The sequence below is a fragment of the Stigmatopora nigra genome, chromosome 6 (genome assembly GCF_051989575.1).
Source record: "Stigmatopora nigra isolate UIUO_SnigA chromosome 6, RoL_Snig_1.1, whole genome shotgun sequence".
NCBI classification, from domain to species: domain Eukaryota; kingdom Metazoa; phylum Chordata; class Actinopteri; order Syngnathiformes; family Syngnathidae; genus Stigmatopora; species Stigmatopora nigra.
This window is the reverse complement of record NC_135513.1, coordinates 7,095,304-7,116,606: the sequence shown is the minus strand read 5'-3', so window position 1 is coordinate 7,116,606 and position 21,303 is coordinate 7,095,304. Positions and strand designations below refer to the sequence as shown.

At 37.8% G+C, this 21,303-nt stretch overlaps 1 protein-coding gene across 4 annotated transcripts in view; it reads left to right on the top strand.

The window, feature by feature from the left end:
* The window catches only part of usp43a (ubiquitin specific peptidase 43a), a 41,777-nt gene that overhangs the window by 1,955 nt on the left and 18,519 nt on the right, over positions 1–21,303 (top strand). For 2 of the 4 annotated variants that reach the window (XM_077719256.1, XM_077719255.1), the window contains exons 2-4: positions 8,713–8,874; positions 17,838–17,923; positions 21,197–21,289. In XM_077719256.1, coding sequence (XP_077575382.1) covers positions 8,713–8,874; positions 17,838–17,923; positions 21,197–21,289 — 341 coding nt within the window. Of the gene's footprint in view, positions 1–934; positions 1,054–8,712; positions 8,875–17,837; positions 17,924–21,196; positions 21,290–21,303 lie in introns of all 4 variants that reach the window. The other 2 variants (XM_077719258.1, XM_077719257.1) reach the window with 2 other exon arrangements.

Here is a 21,303-nt window from a genome sequence, read left to right as displayed (position 1 = left end):
AAAAGTTATAGTAGAAATTTCAGTACGTATTTATTGGAGTTATTCGTAAGGACAGCTGATGAATCAAGCCAAGCATGGCCACTGGGGATCACTATAATATGTCATTAACTTGCCATTATGTGATTAATAGTCCATTTAATGTGCACATGTTCAAACAAATGTTAGTCAAAGGGAAACAATGGACCTCAAGGCAGCTTAGCAACTGAGTCACGATCGTCCAACATCTAGTCAGTTCACCAGTCTTGCGTCTTCATCAATAGGGTCAATCATTAAACTATATTTTACTATGTGGGTGGGGAGAGAGAAGGTTTAGTTACTCAACTACTGATTGGGAAGAAAGGCAGAATAGTATTAAAATGTTGCTGTTCATGTAAAGAGAAATTGAATGCTTCTAAGACCAAGTAAAATGGCTTTTGTATAGAAAAAAAAGAGAAGCTGCTCGGATGAAGGGCTACTGGGCACAGCTAACATTAATTCCAATTCACATAACATTGTGGAGTGATCACATCATTTTTAAACTTGGTGTTGTCATATATATTAATACCTTGTTTATCGCGTTTAAAAGGTTCCAAGACCTGCTGCAAAATGTGAATATGTGAGCAGTAATGTGGGGACAGAGTTTTTATTGTGACTTTAAAAAAAATTTCTCTGTACTAATATTTAACACCTAAAGGCAGACAGTGGCCAGTGAAGTAATCACTGATTGATTACTTGAACCCGCGACCCACCCTGTCCATTTCTGGTTTATATTATTGTTCGTACATTATGAACTGTTCATATACTATGTTTGTTGGGTCCAAGCCGTGATGTAGTGTCTCTACAACGTGGTGAGGTATTGCTGTAGTCTAATATTCATAATATTGCTCATTTTCTTCTGTCGATGTAATGACTCTTAAAGTAAATCTTTTGCTGGTGCTCGGTGTGTCTATTTTAGGGAGGCGTTTATTTGACTAGGTGCTAATGGAGCCGGGCTTTCATTCCAGGGACGCTCACTGTTTGATGAATGCGGGCAGAAGCTTATTAGGGGCCCAAAAGGCACAGAACTCCCTGCAGGTAACTTCCACTATGTACAGAGAATGAGGCAGTTATAATTTTAAAGGTAGATGCATTTTGTACAAACTCCCTAGTTCACAACTCTACAGTCGTTACACGAAAAAAAAGTGTTAACATAAGCAAAAATCCCAAATTGGCTGTGAGATGACACACCTGAATTACATTTGGGTTTGGGGGATGTCATATGTAATGACTGAACTAGTTGGCATTGTCGTGACTGATTCAACCACATGGTGTGCCTTTCCGACCTGACTCAACCTGTGCAACTACCCAGCACGTTGAAGTGGTTAGGCTGCATTCTTTGCAAGTCAGTTACAGAAAGAACTTAACAACCTACACAGTGTGTGTATATATACATGTATATACAGTCCGTGCATTTTCTAGTGACGCCTTCAGCGAATCAATCCAACCCTCAAAAACTATTTTATGGCTATGAAACCTCTACTGCAGCTACAGCTGTGACACATAAAATATAATCAATAATAATACAATTGAAATATTATTTAGGAGTATAGCCATATTTTACTCAACAAAAATCCTAAATTTGATGGAAACTGAAACTAGTGCGAGAATGAGCGAGTAGCCCTTCTAACCTGAAACCTGAAAGCCACCAATAACAAATAACAGCATTGAAACTGGATCCACCAAAATAAAATAAAAGGTAATTCTCTACAATTGTTTGTACATCTTAGTTCTACCTTTATCTTCCTTCTCTACATTATGACAAATGAGGTTATTGTTTTATCCACCCCTGTAATTGTTAAATGCTTGCCTTTGAAATTTTGGTGGTTAACACATTTTTGCACTTACATGTTTTAGAATGCTACTTAAAAATTCCTTTGACAGTGTTTATGATAAGATAAAAGAAGAAAATATGTTGAACTTTGATGCGCCTACTGCATAGTAAGGAGGATTGATAATCAGTATAATGAATGTTTTTATATCTTTCTTGCTCACCTTGTCACCTTACTGAACTTCATTTAAGGCATTGTGACAAAACGATGGTTTTCTGCGAGTCCATTTTATTACCTCCCCCTCTTAATGCCTGAAAAGGGTTATCCACGTGATGTTCTCATTCCTGCAGGCTTCAATAAAGATTGATCAGGGATTTGCAAGAATATCCCAGATGGGACTATCACTTATTTTCGATTCAGGAGAGATGATTTCATTTGAGTTTAACATTGTGCAATGGATGAGTCACTTCTTGTCCCGCACCTAGATGGCTGTTTTGGCTGAATTATTGGTAGTATACCCGCTGAGTCTCTACTCTGTATCACGAAAGAAAACATGTCCTTCATTTCCCCTTTCTTGCCTTGCCTCGCCCCATTTCACGGACACAGTGATTTGTGTGTCGGTCTGCTCACACAGTGAGCAAAGCTGGAGGCAGCGTTACTGTAGCAAGTGCCTGTACCCTGGGAGACGAAACCGAGGAGGGGGAAGAGGAGGCCCCTTGCTGAGATGTCTCCAGTGGTGTGTACTAAGAGGAAGGGGGTGGGGGGTAGTTTGAAAATAAAACCATCGTCCTCCCTGTCCTGTCTGCACAGTAGAGAAAAGATAGCCGCTTGATACATACAGCAAAATTCCTCCCTAATTCCTCAAGTGCACAATTTATGTTACCAAATTCCTCTTTATTTGCAAGATAGATTGTTGTACATTTTTGAGCCTTTGAGTTGGGATTCAAACCCATATCTCAGCAGTTGAAACCATAACTCTATGTCCGATTTACTATGACACTGTTTAGCCTAAGTGACAACACGATATCAGTGAGCTGCTTACAGAGTTGTTCCTTGAATGGACAGGGACATTTAATTAACTGAGGACCGTAGATGTGGGTGGGGGAGTGGGGGTAAACAAAACTCATTTAGTATCATTTGTATTGCAGTTTAATAGCACGCTGTTTGAAATGACAGAATAGACATTTAATTAACAGCCTGGTAATGCAAAAAAACCCCAATCAATTATCATGTTTTGCTCATTATTAAAATGCAGTTTCAAATGACTGTTTTACCAGCTTGTTCAAAAGAAATTGGTAGGTTTGTGTTGTCAACATATTGCAGTGTGCCAATAAGACTTGACACGCTTTAAATCTAGCCATGTGTTACTCAATGTTTAAGGACCCCTGTGTCTCTTTAGACCTGCCAGTCAGAAGACTAATAAGCTGGCTGGCTAATATTTTGAAAAAAAAATCTTTTATGAAAAGTTCCTGCTAGACAAATTGACAGCAACGCTTTGAACAAAAGTGAAAGATTTATCCTATAAAGGCTTCTATACCTGAACGTGTGCACTAAAGGATTTTGCAATCTGGAAAAAAAACAAAGTCTTCCATCCTGATTGCATAACTGATTTCAGACTGAGCTCTTGTTAAGAATACTGCCAGATATTCAGAATGAGCGAAGCAAATCGTCAAGTCCCCTATCATCGAAGCTATGGAAAGTGATGTCTTCTGTTCATTTTGGTTTTAAGACAATTAGGGCTATGTTCTGATGATCCTTCTCTCAGAAATGGTAGGAAGGATACAGTTAGCGGCATTATGCATGAATAGATAAATAAATGAACTAAGCCGATTTCCACAGAAGTTTGTTGGGACTTTGCATTTTTTGTGAGTTTCTAGTTAACCAGCTTTGGTTGAGAATGCTGTTAAGTGTTGAGTTTAAAATGCATGTTATCATATTTCTCAGATAAATCTGGTATCGAATAATGCTATAAAAGCATTAGTTTTGATTCATAAAACATATGTTCTTTCTCGCATGCAATTACATGAATCTGGTTGGCTTGGCCTGTGTAAATCCATTACAATCAATCTTACATAGATCACGTTTTATCCAGTATCTTGATTCGCTTTTATTCTAAGATATCCTTGGTTATTACGCTAAGCTGTGCAAACATGCTCCTCTGGGCAGAAATACTTTCAATTACATGCGTCCATGCTGTTAAAGATCTAAAATCTCAACTTTAACATAGTTGATTCACAGCACGACTGATGCTAATTAAATCTAGAGGGATGATATTTCCTTTTATGGTCTATGTGTTGGTGCACATTAATGGGACTTGAAAACACTGCTTGTAGCGTAACACTGACAAACTTAAAGGTTTTTTTCTCTTAATAATACAGGCACTTGTGAGAGTTTCTCTGACGAGAGAGTTGAGGATTCATCTTTTCCATGCTTGAATGGCTGTGGCTCGTGAGGCGCGAAGACCTCAGGCCTAGAGATGGAGAGCTATATTTGAAGTGGTTGCCTTTGTTTGAGCAGAGGGCCTAAGAGGTGTATGATAGTGACTTAGGACAACACTGATGGATTGTTCTTCCTATCCATTCTCACCTCTCCTTTATGGACAACACATGACAGGATGTTTGCACACACTAATCTTAGTGGTGGATATGCGCCAACGAGACTGTGAAGCCGGATGGTTTTTATTTGTGCAAGGAACAGATGGTGCCGGATGGTTTTAGAGCGATATTAATTAACTCATCATTTTGTGAGAAAACAACAATTAGTGTTGTCCATGTTGTAACATTGAATGTGTTGAGCTCCAAACCACTATGTCCACAAAAACCTGCATGTACAATCACTGTACTGCATTTGTTCCGAGTGCTCTTGTGTTTAGCAGTTCTTCTTCACTGATAAGCTGCCCTTGGTCTGAGAATTGCTGGCTTCCCCAAGACATATAATCGTGGTATGTTTTTTCAAAGAGTCCATTACTAATAGGCTGCCTCTCGGTATGAGTGTGAGCGTGAATGGTTGTTCGTCCCCTTGTGGCCTGCAATTGACTGGTAACCAATTCAGGCGGCCACCTGCCTGCTGCCCATTGTTGGCATGGATAGGCTTCAGCACGGCCTGATCTAGAGCGTTCGGTTTAAATTCCCAAGGAATGAAGTGAATATTAATGGATGTTTCATAAAAAGACAGGTGCTTATGAAAGTACAGATTGATTCAGCCACGTTTATACTGTCTTGGAGCCATGTAATATTTAGATCATTTCACTAAAGCAATTGATCTTTGAGAAGGAAATGGAAGCAACACACAAAAATGTGGGGAGAAAGATAGAACATTTAATGAAAGTATGCCACGGCTGCTTCTGAAAACACCTGCTAGGTGTCTGTGCTAGGAACGCCTTGGGATCCTCCCAAAAGTGCTGGATGAAGTGCCTGGGGAGAGAGAGAAGTCTAGGCTTCCCTGCTAAAGATGCAGTCCACCCTACATGACCTCGGATTAGTGGGAGAAAATGGATGGTGGTGAAGTAATTGCATATGATATTATAATAGTTTGGTGTGACAAATAATGTACTTATCTGACAGAAGCAATCTTTTGAATTCAATAGGGCGCAGGGGTGGGTGTTTGGCATTAGATTTTACAGCCAGGTCAGTAGTACAATAAAGTGCCTTGGCTGAGTGTGCGTGTGTGTGTGTGTGTGTGTGTGTGTGTGTGTGTGTTTGCATGGAATACAATCTCAAGAGTAGATATGGTGATATTGACTTATTCATATTCACGCCCTTGCTACTACTACTGTTCCAGAGGCTATCAAATTTGTAGGTCGACTTTGTTGTCAAATTCTGTGTTGATTTGTTCCCTTTTTGAAATAGCACTAACTTGGATGGCCAGGTAACCGTCCAAGATAGCATCACTCTGATGCTCAAATTAATGTAGTTTCCCTGGGTCACATTTGGGTTAGACTCACCGTTCGAGTGTCCAGGGAGACCCTAATTTTCAACAATATGTTGATGACATGAAACAAAATAGCTGATTCACTGATTCAGTGAATTGTTACAAGGGTCAAAATGAGTGTTGTGATTTTATTTTGTAATCTAAATTGACAATAATTTACCTTATTTTCCTCAGATTTAATGGGTATGCAAATGATGAGAAGATCAAGGGTAAGAGGTCAGAAATATGGTGATGCTTTGAATTTAGCTGCTAGAAGGTAGTGGGATGCTCGGTGATCCTTTAGTTTTTCCTTATTTCCAATTCTTTTTATTGTTTTCGTTGAATTTGTCCCAAAAATATCTCACTTTTGAACATTGCATACATTCCTGGGTGCTCATTACGTGTGTAAAAGATGGCAGTATGAACTCCAAATGAACCATGGACCAAATTACAAGAGGGGAAAATGATGACAGGACTGAACAGTAGTCACATCCATCCCACCATATCTTCATACACGTACACGCACACACACACACACACACACACACACACACACACACACACACACACACACACACACACACACACACACACACACACACACACACACACACACACACACACACACACACACACTTGTAATCGGTGCCCCCATCTAGTATTCCCCTTGGGTTTGCATTAATTTGACAAAAGCCCATTCCTTCTTCCATCTGTTTTGTCCGTTTTCAATACGGCGAATAAAACTCACATGGTGTTCTATCACAAGAACAGCAGATGGTCTCACTTAGCCTGGCAGGCAGCTGCAACTCAACACAAGCCTCACACACTCAAAAACATGAACACCCATTTAGTCTTTTACTTTAGACTAGTGTTTCCCAACATTTTTTGATCTACGGCACACTTTCAAAGTGAAAAAAATCACAAGGCACACCACCACCTGAAAATATTCTAATTTGAAACGGTGTCTCCTATATTCACAATATAAAGTCATTCCCATCAAGGTTGTATCACCAAACAAACCGAAAAATTATTCCAATATAACATTTTTCACACAGACCTCATATCACCAAAAGTTGATGTCGGCGGGCCCCAAAAAGTTCTGGTTCAAGTGATGTAAAAATAAATGATATAAAGGTTTTTAAATGTGAAAATCAATGTTGTGCTAAGAAACAGAACTTAAATCGCCAAAAGTTGATGGCTGTAAAACTGTACAACTTTCGGTTCACATAGCATAAAAACAAGAAGATAACTTAAATCTCGTAATATGATATATTTAGATTTAGTAATATTAAGTTTTTTCTTTCAGAATATTACATTGTATGACTTCTTGTAATTTCCCGTGGCATACCTCTCTATTGCTCATGGTACACCAATGTGCTGTGCTTTAGACCAGTAACCGAACAAACTGTGGATTAAAAAACATGATTCATATCGCTGCGGGCTTGATCGTGAAAACAAGCGAGACTTTGCACCTGTTGGATGTCATTAGCTGCACAAGTTAAAACACTTTCACATCGCTGAAATCTGGGGACTGAATCATTCAATTTTCATCCAGAAGTAAGATAGTTCTATCACATAATTGTCAGGAGATTAGAAGGGAGCGCAGAAGCATAGTTGACACCCCCACTTTTGTCTGACATGTCATGCCTTCTATTGTGGAGCTGTTATGTTATCAACTATGATTGTCCCAGCTGGTATTTTTGTCTGGAATTCTTTCATGTCATGTAGTCATGTAGTGTGACCAATTACCTATGTATGTAGTGTTGACGTACGATTTGTTTTAGTTTACTGCATCAACCCTCCTACCCAATTCAGAGGTTACACCTTCTATGTAGCTATCCAACTGTGAAGTAACCAATGCTACAAGATGCATTAATTGTTTTCATTTTGTATGTTATGGGAGTGATAAATGGGGGCAATACTGTTACAAACGGATTTTTCATGAATCTTGGGTCATGTTGAACTTAATTCCAATACTGCTTCAAACAATTCTAAATTTTCTACACTGTGTTCACTCATGACCATGCCTCCCTTTTGTTAACCCCCCTTATATATTACCCTTGAAGACAGGTTAATGGCCTGTGTTTAATGTCTTGTAAAGTGAAAAGAAACATCTTGTAATCGGACAACCCTGCCAGATTTGAACTTTTTTAAAGAAAATGCCAAGTGCTAAAAAAAATAAGGAGTTTTCAAAATAATGAAAAATCAAAGTTATATCCACTAAAACCGTGCATATATACTGTAAATCAAATTCCAAGGTGTTTAACATCTTTCTTATGCCTACACATTGATGTAGGGATTTATTATAAACAATATATTTTTGTGATTTATATAATTTCTTTTTTTACTATGTTCTTATCTGCACGCTATGGTTGTGTTTGGTTTCTCCACCAGCCCCCGATCTCCATGCATTCTGTCTGTGTGTCACCCTGGTTGTGAAGCTCATTTGCAAGCTGTCAGGTAGAGGGTGTTTGGAAGCTATAGACTCTCCCTTTGCGAGTCTGTTTCGATCCCAGAAGAATGGCTCATTCTGTCGCAGTCAGATGCATGACGCATGCTCCAAATTATTTCATATCGTCTGTAGTTAAGTATACCAAGGATGCTACATTTTCTTTGCAGTTCATTATTTAGAAGAGTCAAGGTTATTTACATTGCCATTAAACTAGTAGTGGAGGAAAAACATGGGGTCTTCTTTGAGTTGGTTTTGTCCTTGAGTCTTCACAATGCTCTTAAGCTTCTTTACGAATTGATAGTATTTTTTGCAGTCTTCTTATAGGGTCAAAAGAGACATCTTAACCATCGCCCTATGTACCTTGAGCAGACCGCCATGGAATTGCTCAACACTTAAAGAGCAGTTTACCGCCTCCATAGTATGGCCACCTTATATTAAAGTACTGACACTTGGGTGGAAAATATCGATAACCTATCGGGTTGTGAATTTTGCGGTATAACGACACACTTATATATGGTATAAGAAATTACAATCTTTGTAATTTATGATGTCCTTGTTTTCCAGAGCATCGTGGCAAAATATGGTTCTCAGTTTAGAGGCAACTCGCAGCATGATGCCCTGGAGTTCCTCCTCTGGCTTTTGGACCGAGTTCATGAAGATGCCAAAAACCCAAACAGCAATAACAGCAGTAGTAGCAGTAGCAACAATGCCAAAGCCAATTTCAAGGTGAGTCCAATTTGTCCAACATCACAAACCGTTTGAATGAGATGCCTTTGTGAGAAATGAAGAGCAGCAGCAAATGCATTTTTGTGGCACCACATTGTTAATTAGAGAATGACAATTTAGTTTTATGAGAGTGCCCCAAAACTGCCTCCCAATTTTGATAGGCATAATTTCTTGATAATTATTTTTTATGGGAGTTAAATAGAGATTGTAGCTCTGACCACTGTATTTTTTTAGGGGGTCTCCCTGAAGAATGAGACTTAGGACACCATGAAAAACATAGTTATGAAATTTCTATCAATAGGGTCTTGTCTTTCATGTTCATGAAGCCCCTCCTCTCTTGTATTGTTCTTTGTGCCCAATAAACATCTTAAGGCCGTGGTTCTCATTAGTCTGCCAGAGCTATAACACAGCTTCCCCCTGCAGATTCTGCCATTTAGAGATTGGCTTTTCATAGTCAGGATCATCTCCGATTTTTGTTTCCCAATGCTGATCCGCTTTATAGAAACATTTCATTGTATCATATGATAGTGTCATTGTCCATATTTTGCGTATAATACAACATTGGGACTACAGCTTTGGACCCTCATGCCGGCTCAGTGCTATGGGTAAACAGTGATGTGGCTGTAACCTTTCCTGATTACATTTGACTGATTGTCCTCTTTATATCTTCAAATATACTGGATAGAAGACCAATAAATTACAGTTAAGTGTAGATTTAGATAAATGTCTAACTTTAAGATATACAAGTCGTTTTGCCTTGCGAGATTATTTTGAAAATGCTTTTATACGTAAAACTGGGTCAAGTTAAACATTTAATTTTGTTTCTTATCGTGCATTGATGAAATGTCAGTACCAAATGAATATTACCAAATAAATCTTTTTGTAATTCTAAACATTTAGAATTCATATACTAAGAAATAAGATAAATAAATAAGATACATTCCCTCTACTTAAACATGCAAGATAGGCAACTTGAACTCTAAATTGCCCCTAGTTATCAGGGGAAGCATGAATGGTTGGTTGTCTGTCTGCTTGTGCCTGTACACTGCAGTACAATTCAAACAGTTGCCTGTCCACTTGTATTCCTAATTTCAAATGGTCTTTTTCCCCTCTCCAAGTAAAGACATTTCGTTGAGTCATTTGATCTGTGAAAACACTTTGCTTTGAAATTCAAACTCTTTCACTCTGATTACTACCCACTGAATCTATGTCCATCAGTATGTTTTTTCTCTAGAGAGGTGAGAGAATGATTATTTTAATTTCCCTAGATGATCAAATGGCAATAGATTTTGCCGGCCAGCAAGAGTGGGTATACAAAGTGTTTATCTGCATTTTATTGATGGGTGACCAGTCTGGGCAAGCGGTACGTGACCTTTCTGCCAAAGCAGACTGGCAAAGATTATAGCCCCTTCCCCCTGCCGTTTAGCAAAAAGACGGATGTCCCTGTATCTAATGATTTATTTTAAAGCCCACTAGGGTGATTCAGATAGCGTGTAATTGGTGGTGTTGCTCTATATCTGTAATTTTCTAATATTGCTACTGGTCGCTGTCAAAATTTTAATTCACCATCACCGTCCTCATCCGTCAAAGACTATCCAACATAATGTATGAAAGGAGCTTTTATTACAGGGCCACTACTCTACATTTAAAGTCTGTCTGCGACTGACCTGTGGTTTTATTAGTTCGGGGCTGGATTGGATTATCCATTGCACACATTGCACATATTTCTCTTGGTCCAGCAGCATTGTCACCAGTTTCACAGCTTATGCCCCTACAATATTATGTAGAAAAAAAAAGCACAAAGGAAACCTACCAAGCCTACCATGGGGACCTTGCTAAACCTGCTTGGTTTCTCTACCCTGCTTTGGTTTGAACCACATCTATAGCATTCTTTAGTGAGCTAAAATACAGACTACAGTCACTACTTTATGCATTTTTTGTTAGTGTGTTACTTAAGGGCAGTTTGAGTATTGAAGTCAATTCCTAAATACAATTTTCACAGTGCTTTTTAATTCTAAAGGACATCAGTTGAACAGGACAATAATAAACATTCATTATTTTTTAAACAAAAACAGTTCTGATTTGTGGCAAGTACACAAACAACTGTTTTCAGTAGTCTTAACACAATACGCCTGTGAATAAATGAGCAAGTGCTATGTTTGTTCTGCACTACAAAGTTGATATCCAGTTAGCTTTTGATCCACCTGTTGACTGTAGATATAAATGTGAATATTCCTTTGTGCCATAATTGATTGATTAGAGCAATGCTTCTCTCCCTCAAAATTAGCTAGACTAAGCTGCACCATTCTCGTATCGCTGTAAAAGGCATAATAAGAAATATGCAAAATGAATCTTTGTCTCGCACCTCTCCACCTCCCATGTCAATGATTGATGCCTCACTTAACAGTGGAATAATTTATTTCGTAACGTTTACATAATTAATTGTCAAAAACAGCATGTGATGCTTTATGCACCCTTAAGAAAAAAGTGAGTTGATTCTACTTGTAGCAATGTTTTTCTATCTTTTCCTTAATCTTGTTTAAAACAATTAGGGGAACTGGTTGAATGCCTTGGTGTTTTTTTTTCGTATTGGGGACTCTTAGAATGACTGCTATTGGAATGACTTAAACCTTTTACATATAAAATGCATCTCTACTAATGAAATATCCAAGTTACGATACTACTTCTGGAACAAATTATCCTCCTAACATTTATTGTGAGAACAGAATAGGAAATGTTGGGTTTTGTCTGACAGTGGCATAGATCTCTACACAGCGACCACAAAGTGAGTGAGCAAAGAGATTACATTCAGCCTCGGGTTCTGAGTTCTATTCCAAGCGAGTGCATTTAAACAGTGCTCGATTTCATCCTGCCGACAGCTCAGTGGTTCGCCTGCGCAACACCACACCAGTGTCCAAGTATTATGTATATAATATTCAGTTTCAAATGTTGATAGTGTTTTGGCCAATGCATGCCGCAGTGGGGTTGACAGTGACAGAATGGAGTGAGGGTGGAATGCCCTGGTCCCAGCAGCCAACTGTGAAGACAGTATTCGGGTCAATGAAAAATGCAGTACAAACAGCCAGTGAGGCCTCTTATAAACATCGACAGAAATAGTGAGTTTGATAGCTCGCCACAAGAGTTTGGCCCGTTTCTTTTTTAGGGGAGGGAACGGATGAGAGGGCAAATGTCGGTGAATGAGACATGCTGACAAGCAGCAGTATTACATGTGGGTGCCGTTGATTGTAAGATGGAAACGCATCAGCGATCTTAATCATCAGCACTGCCTAACAAACGGTTGAAGGATAAGGATGATTTATGGCTCACTGTTTTAATGACAATAGACAGCATTTAAAACTACCTATTAGTGTTTCTTTCATTGATTGTTTCCATTTTTATGAGAGTGATAAATGGGAGCAATGCTGTTATAAACACATTTTTCTTGAATGTTGCACATGAATCCAATACTGCGTTAATATAATCTTAACCTTTCCACACCTATATAACTCAGTGAGGAGGAAGAGGAAAACATTTGGCAACTAATAAAACATTACAAACACAGATGTACACATAAAATAACATGAAGTGATGAATACATAAAAACTTTATTGTGGCCCATTCTAAAAACTAAAGATGCATTAGGAACACTTGGACATTCTCATGGAACAGTGTTTATAACTCTGTGATGACAAACAGCGATTGAAGGCACACAAATAGCATCATCATTTAATCCAGTTTTGAAAAACTTTAAACATACATTATTGGATTTATGTTCTCTTTAAAAAGTGTCCTTGCTAAGATGCTCTATGTTCATCTTGTATAAACCTCATTTCAAATGATTAATTTAGAAGGTTACCCATATCTGGCATTTCAAAAGAAGTAAAGCAGAATGAATAAACTGTGGTTGACAACAATTTAAATGAAACACGAGTAACATTTTTATCTGGACAAATTACTAAATCATGGGAAATTGTATCGCAAATAAAAACATGATATGGAAGAGGAATCTGAAGCGGTTGAGGTCTGTCCCACCCGCTGTCGATGAAATGCCAGCAACGCAGGGATGTATTAAAAATTAAACAAGCCTACCCTGATTAAAAGGAGGAGGACCTGTTCAAGTAGCATCAATTCCAAAGATTCTATTCATATATACATTATATGTTGTGGATTCAAACCAAAAACTGATTGGACATTTTGTTTTGTTATTTGCTCTTGTTGTTACTGAACATAGGAAACAATTCTATAGCTTTTAAGGAACAGGTAAGATTCATTAAGCATCACTGAGTAGTGTAACAACCAAAAGTCTACATCATTTAATTGGTGTCTCCTTGGATTCCTGTTAAATTAACAAGATAATCTCTCCGGCAGGATTTGTTGTTCAACTGCTGAAGTCTTTTTTCCAAGTTAATTAAGTTTGACAAATTTCTCTCCTGGGGAAATGAGTATATGATTAATTGAAGGGCACACTTAATTGGCAACATGCTGCAGGTACAAAAACTTATGAAAGAGATTTTTATCTCTATGTCCATCAAAAGTGGATATTAATTTATTTGGTAAATCTGAACTTTTTAGAGGCCTCCTGTAAGGTTAATGAAGCTTCTAGAACTTTCACTTTTCATAAGACCTCACAAATAAGTGAGCAAAATGTGTCAGTCCCTTTCAAAGTGACACTTAATCATTTCCCCCAGTTCAGTTAAAAGCATAAAATTGTCCAACATGGTTTAGAGATGGATAGGCATGGAAGGTGTCAAAGCAAAGAAAGCCTTACAAAAGGAGGCATGTCTCAAGACCTCTTTTCTGAGTTTCTTCTTTTAAGTTGAATAGAAGGTACAACAAAGGAAGAATTATGTTCTCCCCTGTGTCTTTCCAGTAAAACAATATTGATTTTTTTCCCCAGAAGGAATGAATGTGTCTGGAAATCATGGTTCTGTGAAGTATGCACATAACTCCTTTACAATGGCTTCCTTCTGAGTGGGCAATAATTGACATGTTGCAGCCAAACATTTATAGGAAAAAGTATTTAATGGATCATGAGAAGGAAATGTTTAATTTAAGCAATAGGTTTTTTTTTTTTTTAGAAAGAAAAGCATGAGTATCTTTGAGAGCAAGTAGATAAACCTAGTGGTTGGAGGCTGGTAAATGGCTTACTCTATTTAGTCCATTTATTTCAAGATATTAATCTTCAATTGATCGTAAAACCCAAACAGACATACTGGATTTATTTCTTTGTGAAATCCAATAACTTTTAATTTATAGCCGTCCAGTGATTAATTCCAAAAATATGATGGCAACATTTTTTTATTATTGCCGCTACTTTTAAGCTCATACTTTTGTTTCTATAGACAACTCAGTGGGAAGGAAAATGTGAATGTGATACATTGTAAAACTCACATGTATTACATGTAATACTTACATAATGATCCTGTACTCCATTTTTTTCCCTCACAGTCAGTAAATCATCTTACACAGGGGGCAGCCTAGTGGAAGACTGGCTTGTGCATCTGCAGGGGTTCAAATCTAGACTCAGGACTTTCAGATATTTTGCTTGTCTTGCAAGTGTGTTTTGAATTTCCTCTTGGTATTTTATTTTTTTGCACATCTAGAGCAGGAGTTTATCACCAAGGCAAGTCTAAATGTGTTAAAAAAAGTGGTCTTCATTAAATTACATTTTCTTTTTTGCCTCAATGCACTAACAAAGACACAGAAAAGCTTTTAATGTAAACTTAGCGACTTTCATTTGTAAAAACATACCTGCTGACATACAGAGCAACAGACTGCAATTGTGTGGGAAAGATGTATGTAGAACTTCAATACAACGAAAGAAACCTTGCGGCTTTTAGTTGTGCCTTTCATTCTCCTTTTACCAAGTGTGACAGGCAAGGAGCCAAAAAGGAAGTGAAAATCCTCCAATCTCAAGAGGCAATTCAGTTTTTTTCTTTGTGATAGCAAAACTGGTCCTGCTGGTGTGCTTACCAAGTGCTTTGTGAAATGCAAGCTGAGTTTCTTGCTTTGTTTACAGTTTATCCATTCTTGCCACACCCTTGTTTCCACGTTTGTCTTCCTTAAATAGTTGGAATTACTTGATGCTTGTTTTGTTTACAGTTTATCCATTCTTGCCAGACCCTTGTTTCCACGTTTGTCTTTCTTAAATATAGTTGGAATTACTTGATGGTTGTGGACAGATAAATGATGCTCCACAAATCCAGTTTTATGACAAACTATTTTTACTAATCAGGCAAGATCAATGCCTTCAGCCTTTTTCAGCAAACTTCTTCTCTTATCTTTATGCATCTTACAGGTCACCCGAAACCACACTTCAGTTGTAATCAGTCTTTATGAAAGTCTAATCATTCAATTCTCACGTCACCATTATTGTCCTCATTTCATTTTGTTATGAATCAATGTAGCTGGCCGGCACTGAACTTGTTACCACCAGGAAAGAGCCCTGATATTCCAGAGCCTTTCTAGCGACTCCTGTCTAAGGCTGCTTAATTTCTCTTCTTACCTTTTGTTTTTGGTCTAAGAGACATCTCCATGGCAACACCCAGAGTGGCAGCTTTCATGCACTCGACTGAAATGGAACGAGCAAAAATTTCAAGGAAAGAGGCGAGAGGCACACTTTGTGCTATTTGCCCTTTGTCTTAAGTGCCATCTCTAAATATTGAATAGTATTGTGCAATGGTCTTGTAGTGCACCATGAGTCTGGACCGTTGAACAGGGTTTTCATATGCTTGTGCTTTCAGTCATTATCTCACAGGTCATCTTGTTCCCGTAAGCCCTCACAAATAGACTGAATTAACAGTGGCTGTCACAACTGAAAGAATTGTTGTGAGTCAGCCACTTTACTGATACAACAGCGTTTTGTTTCAATGGCTGGAGACTGACCTATGACGCTCCGTAAGCCAGCCAAACCCCCACAACAGCCTCCCCTCCTGTTTTTTTTTTTTTTTTGAGTCACCGTGCCCTCTTTCTGGCTATCATTTTCAAATTGTTAAGCATTACTTATCATTAAATCATTATTCCTTTCTCTTTTTGTTCAGTCAATGTGTGTAACTGAAAGAAGAGTGTAGCCAAAGCTACATTCATTTTCTATCATGATGTTTCTCCTGACGGTCATGGGTTAGCTGTAAGCTATTTCTGCTGACTTTGAGTGTAGGTGGGTGCACTCTGGACTGTTCAACAGTCAATCACCAAGCACAAACATCATCAGAATTACATTTATAGCTCTCGTCAGTTACGAAAAATTAATGATCCTTGTAAGAATGTTTGTGGTGTGTCGGAGTATGTCATTTACCCAAATATGGATATCCCATAAACTTAACAAAGTGAGGCTAAAATAAAGACATCTGGGTTTACTACTATGAGTCTTGAGAGAACATTGTCAACAATAATAGCAAATCAAAATGTATTTTGCCGAGATGTCATAGTTTTCTACAATGTTGTGCATTTGCAGTCACTTTGGGGACCTGATTAGTGTGAGTGTTCAGTTTGCTAAGTAAAGAAACACTGCTGGGTGCACATATTTTACTCAGCATTGTCCTTGTCAAACTGCTTTCCTCCAAATGACCTTTTTATCTCTCTGTCCTGTATCGGCTGTCGCACCATGTGCTTCTTGTCATATTATCGTCCATCAATGCTTGCTTAAATTTTCCATTATGCAAGAGTTTTGGAACACAGGTTAGAAAAGGTGATCATTCATTACAAAATAAAAGTATTGCAGAAAGAAAATCATCGAGCAAATGGTCCAGTTGATACAATTCAACACTTTTCTCACCAAACATTTTGGAAAGAAGGAACCCTTATTTAATTTGGAGACAAATTTGGCAAGAAAACTCACATTTCAGTTAAGAGTGGTAGTGATGATTTGCTAGAAGATAAAAAATATAATGTATGAAAACGTTCATTCATACAGTAATTGTGAAATTGTAATGTCCAGCTAGATTTTAGTGATGTGGACAATTGCACTGCGAAGGAAAGTGTGAGAAGCACATCTCTTTTGGGATGTGACTGAAGGGATGGGGGCGGGTGGAGCACCTTAAAATAGATAAACACAGGAAAATGAAACCAACATTACCGTCCCAAAAAGTTGGCACCTGCCGTAACCACATCCTAAAATCTGATTTGACCCTGTTGTTTCTGAAAGACTTTGTTTTGTTCTATTTCCAGGTGTACCTCCCACATGTCACACACTATATAAACATTTCACCTTTTACTATTGCAACCTGGCTGGTCGCCAAACTCCCACGTGTTCTTCATCGAGCTGCAGAGACACGATATGAAGGCCCGCCACTGAAAATTTGTTGGGATTTAAAAAAAAAAATACATGTTCTCATAGACATGGCGAGTGGCTGGCATCCAATTCAGGGTGTCCCCCGCCTGGTGGCCATAGTTAGATGGGATGGGCTGCACCATCCCCTTGTAAGGATATGTGGTTCCGAAATGAATGAATGAATATATGACTCATCTCCCAAAATATACCTAAAAGATTGGGGGAAAAATTCTTGACCTAAAAAGGTGGCACATGGCATAACATCAGTCTTCTCGAGCAAGTTGGGCATTTTCGGCCTAATTAATGTTTGTGACGTAACCTGTCATGTCAGCCAAGTCTCATATTCGCCGTATTTTAATTCTATCTGTTGGAAGTTGTCCATTTCGATGGATATTTAAAAATAAATTGTCATTAAAGAGTAAACATGTTGACCTTTTCATATTTAAATGATAAGGCTTATAATTGAGGTCACTATAATCATCTAAAATGTTTACACCATTTCATCTTGAGTTTATTGATGCTATCTGAATTGAGGTCTTGTCGGGTAATTTTGGAGCTTGCCTGAAGTCATATGTGAAGTCAATTCTGTACGGTGACTTCAAAGGCGTGTTTTCCTTAAAATGTTGGCTGATTTTTCGAGTTGTTCGACATCTTGAGGTTGAATAATCAAATGTCTATTTTCCCATGTCTCCAGGGACCCAGCTCATTGGAGGACCTGACCAGCAAGCAGCCCAGAGGTCGCAATAGTTTTGTCCAAGAACACTTTCAGGCTCAGTACAGGTGAGAATATCTGTGTTCAATAGAAATTTTGATAGGAAGTCTATAATGAAATGAACAATAACTCACACAAAGGATACAATTTGATCCAAATATATGAGATTCCAGAGATATTGAAAAACACAAAATACAGGAGGCCTGCTGATATTACCTCACCCTTAAAAATGTAAATTCAGTTGATAAGTGAAGAGGTGATAATCGAGGGATTACTAGTTGTGTAGTTTTAAGCATTACATATGAATTCAGGGGGAATCATCCTGATTATATCCAATACCTTGCAATCAATCAGATAGAAGATGGATGAATGGACAAATGGTCGGTTCGTAATAACTAGTTTGATTGACAACTCTTGTTAAGTCCACACCGCTTGTAAGTTAGTGCTCTATAAATTGGACGGACCATTACTGATTATCTGCCGTGACATCACAGCTAACAAACTTATTGTGCAACTGCAAGACTCACTACATTGGAATGAGGAAAAACAGTGTATTTCTTTCTCAAACTAGTTGGCTGAGGGGGGTTTTTGAAATGTGTTACTGGTAGCCGTTTCCTGGGCAATCATCATAAGAGCACTTGGACTAAATTTTCAGGACTAATGAAATATGGTCAATTAATTTGATATGCATCAAATCCACTAATTGAAAACTGTTCCTAATTTTGTTTCAAAAGAAAAAAAGATTGGTTGTACATTTTTCAGTTTGTCAGTAATCAGCAGTAGAACATTAGTTTGACCCATTTGCCATTTTTCTTTCAAGAAACCCCACGAGAACTTTCAGACTGGATTGAATCCTCTCTCTTGCCTGCCTGTCTGTGTCTGTCGTTCATATTACTGCGACAGCCATTGTACTTCACAGCCAGAGCATGGAAGTGGAAGAGAATGCCAAACAGCAAATTTCAAATAACAATAGAGGGAGAATTCAAATCTAGCTGTCGTACAATTAGGTCCGTATCAATTTTTTTCACACACCTGCATTACTGACCAGTCTTCCGGTACTCTCAAGCCCTGCTACACTTCCCTCTAGATAAACAGACTTTCCAAATATTCTTCTAGAAGGCAGAGAAATAATGGATGTTTTATATACTCAGTTCTATTTTACTTTTTAATTTCTGTTTCACAGTGAGAATAATAAATAATGCTTGTCTCATATGGAGAGAATGAGGCCACATCTGGCACACTTTCATATTTGAATTAAATAGCTCTGATGTTCTCTTCAAATATCTCTTATTATTAATGAGAAAATTAAAAAAAAGATATATAACACAAAACTATTGACACCTGGCTGTGTTCATCTCCATTTTCATTTTGTGGATTGTTTGCTGAATGTACTGGCTGATATAATTACATCTTTGCTACGAATAATCTAGGAGCAGACACATCAATTCTTCATTCTTATTTCAATGGTATTCCTTCCTCTTGTCTCTCTTACCCCGCATTTCTTTCAGTACTTCTGTAGATGTTCCTCCGAGGGACTCGGTGGATTTCTCTGATCTGAATAAGTGTTTGCAATTAGAGCCTATGTTGTCTTGCGCATTGGGCTGTCGACATGGGAGATGGCGCTGGCATCACTTGTGTTGCCACGATTCTGTTTGAATCCGTCTTTGTCGAAGCTTCATTCGGTCTGTCAGTCTGATTTTCTGGTCTATTTTTAATGCCCTGTCGTCACTAGCACGCCATCCAGTTGCAAACAGGTTTGTATACAATGTATGACAGATGAGGTTGTCAGTGTCACAAAATCACCTGCAAGGTATTCTGAGCAAGTTTTTCATGATGTTAAGCAATGTTAAATATTTGTCAGAATATATGGTGAAAACATCTGAAGTATTTTTTTAAACATTTTAGCAACTCATACACTCTTGTGGTTAGACAGAACAGCAACCAAAACATCATCAGCCTTTGTGCCATCTTCTGGATGTTTGGAAATTTGGCTGCAATTAATGAAAACCGAAACCCTAACTAATCCAGTCAATTCTAAACCTTTTAGAATTATATATGTATACACATTTTGTATTTAATGTGTATGCTAATAAAATGATTCATCAAGCTACGAATAAGAAATGCAAAGATATTTTCCTTTGAGGTGGAATTACGAGTATATTAATTTAAATTCTGAGAATAATGTACTAACTTTATACTCACAAGGTCAGAATTTTCAGGATAAAGTCAAAATTCAGATTTTAATATCAGAATCCCTAGTACTCCTTCATTACCAATCACTCGTTTACCTAGGATTTGTGTACAGAGTTTTCACAAAGCTACCTTGATTATGTCAGCTAATTAATTACATGTTCATCAAATGAACTTGCAATAGTTTTTTTCATTAGGATTACCCTCACTAATTAGGGTAAAAAACACGTGGATGGCGTTATTTTTTGTGTGCATGTTTGCTTCCCTTGGATGTAAAAAAAATACATTTAAAACAATTATTATTATTTTATTATATATATATATATATTATTGTTGTTTTTTCAGTCTTTCTTATTTATTTTGTCAACCTCACTGTATTGCATACGACCTTGCCGATACGAATATCTTTGTAGTTTTTGTCACTCCTGTTGTCTAATTCTTTTCTTCCTTTTGTTTTCCCATCGATCTCAGGAATCTTTGATCCCCTCATTATCCAGAGATAACATTTGTGTATTTTTCTTCTCTCCCTGCGATTTGTTTCGTGCCCAAGGTCTAAATAGCAGCCTTTTTATTTCTTTTTCTTATCTAGATGGCCTAATTCAAGGCTCTTCATCTACACTGTGGTGCATTCCAATTACAAGACTGCGAACTTGCATCTTGCGCGCTGACGTCATACTTAAGAGGATTTTGTGTCTGTGCTGATGCTTTATATCTCTTGGTCCATCGGGTCAACAGTGCATATGCGAGAATTTTCTGCTGTCTTTTATTCAAAATTTGGGGGATGAGTCATGTAACTGTGGATGTGGATCCACTGGAAGTGCAATACAATACATTAATTGCTAACTGATGAATTATGAAAAATAAAAACAATTCCTTTACATAAGATTTCCTCAAATAGAGGCCATCCTTCTAATAGATGATCTATCCTAATTATTCTTTGGGTTGGTCATCCACTGAGACATTATTATATGGCATTATTAATTTTTGGGTGGGTGTTATTACTGTTACAAATAGAAAAAAAGACTGTTTTTTCTGCAATTTTGCAACACAGTAATATAGTAATAATGATAACAACAACAACAATAATAATAACTATAATAAAATTGTAATAGTATAATTTAATCTGATCTTGCCTTTTGTTTTCTCCACAGGTCATCTCTGACTTGCCCTCATTGCCTTAAGCAGAGCAACACCTTCGACCCCTTTTTATGTATATCCCTGCCCATCCCTCTGCGTCAAACCAGGTAATTTATACAAA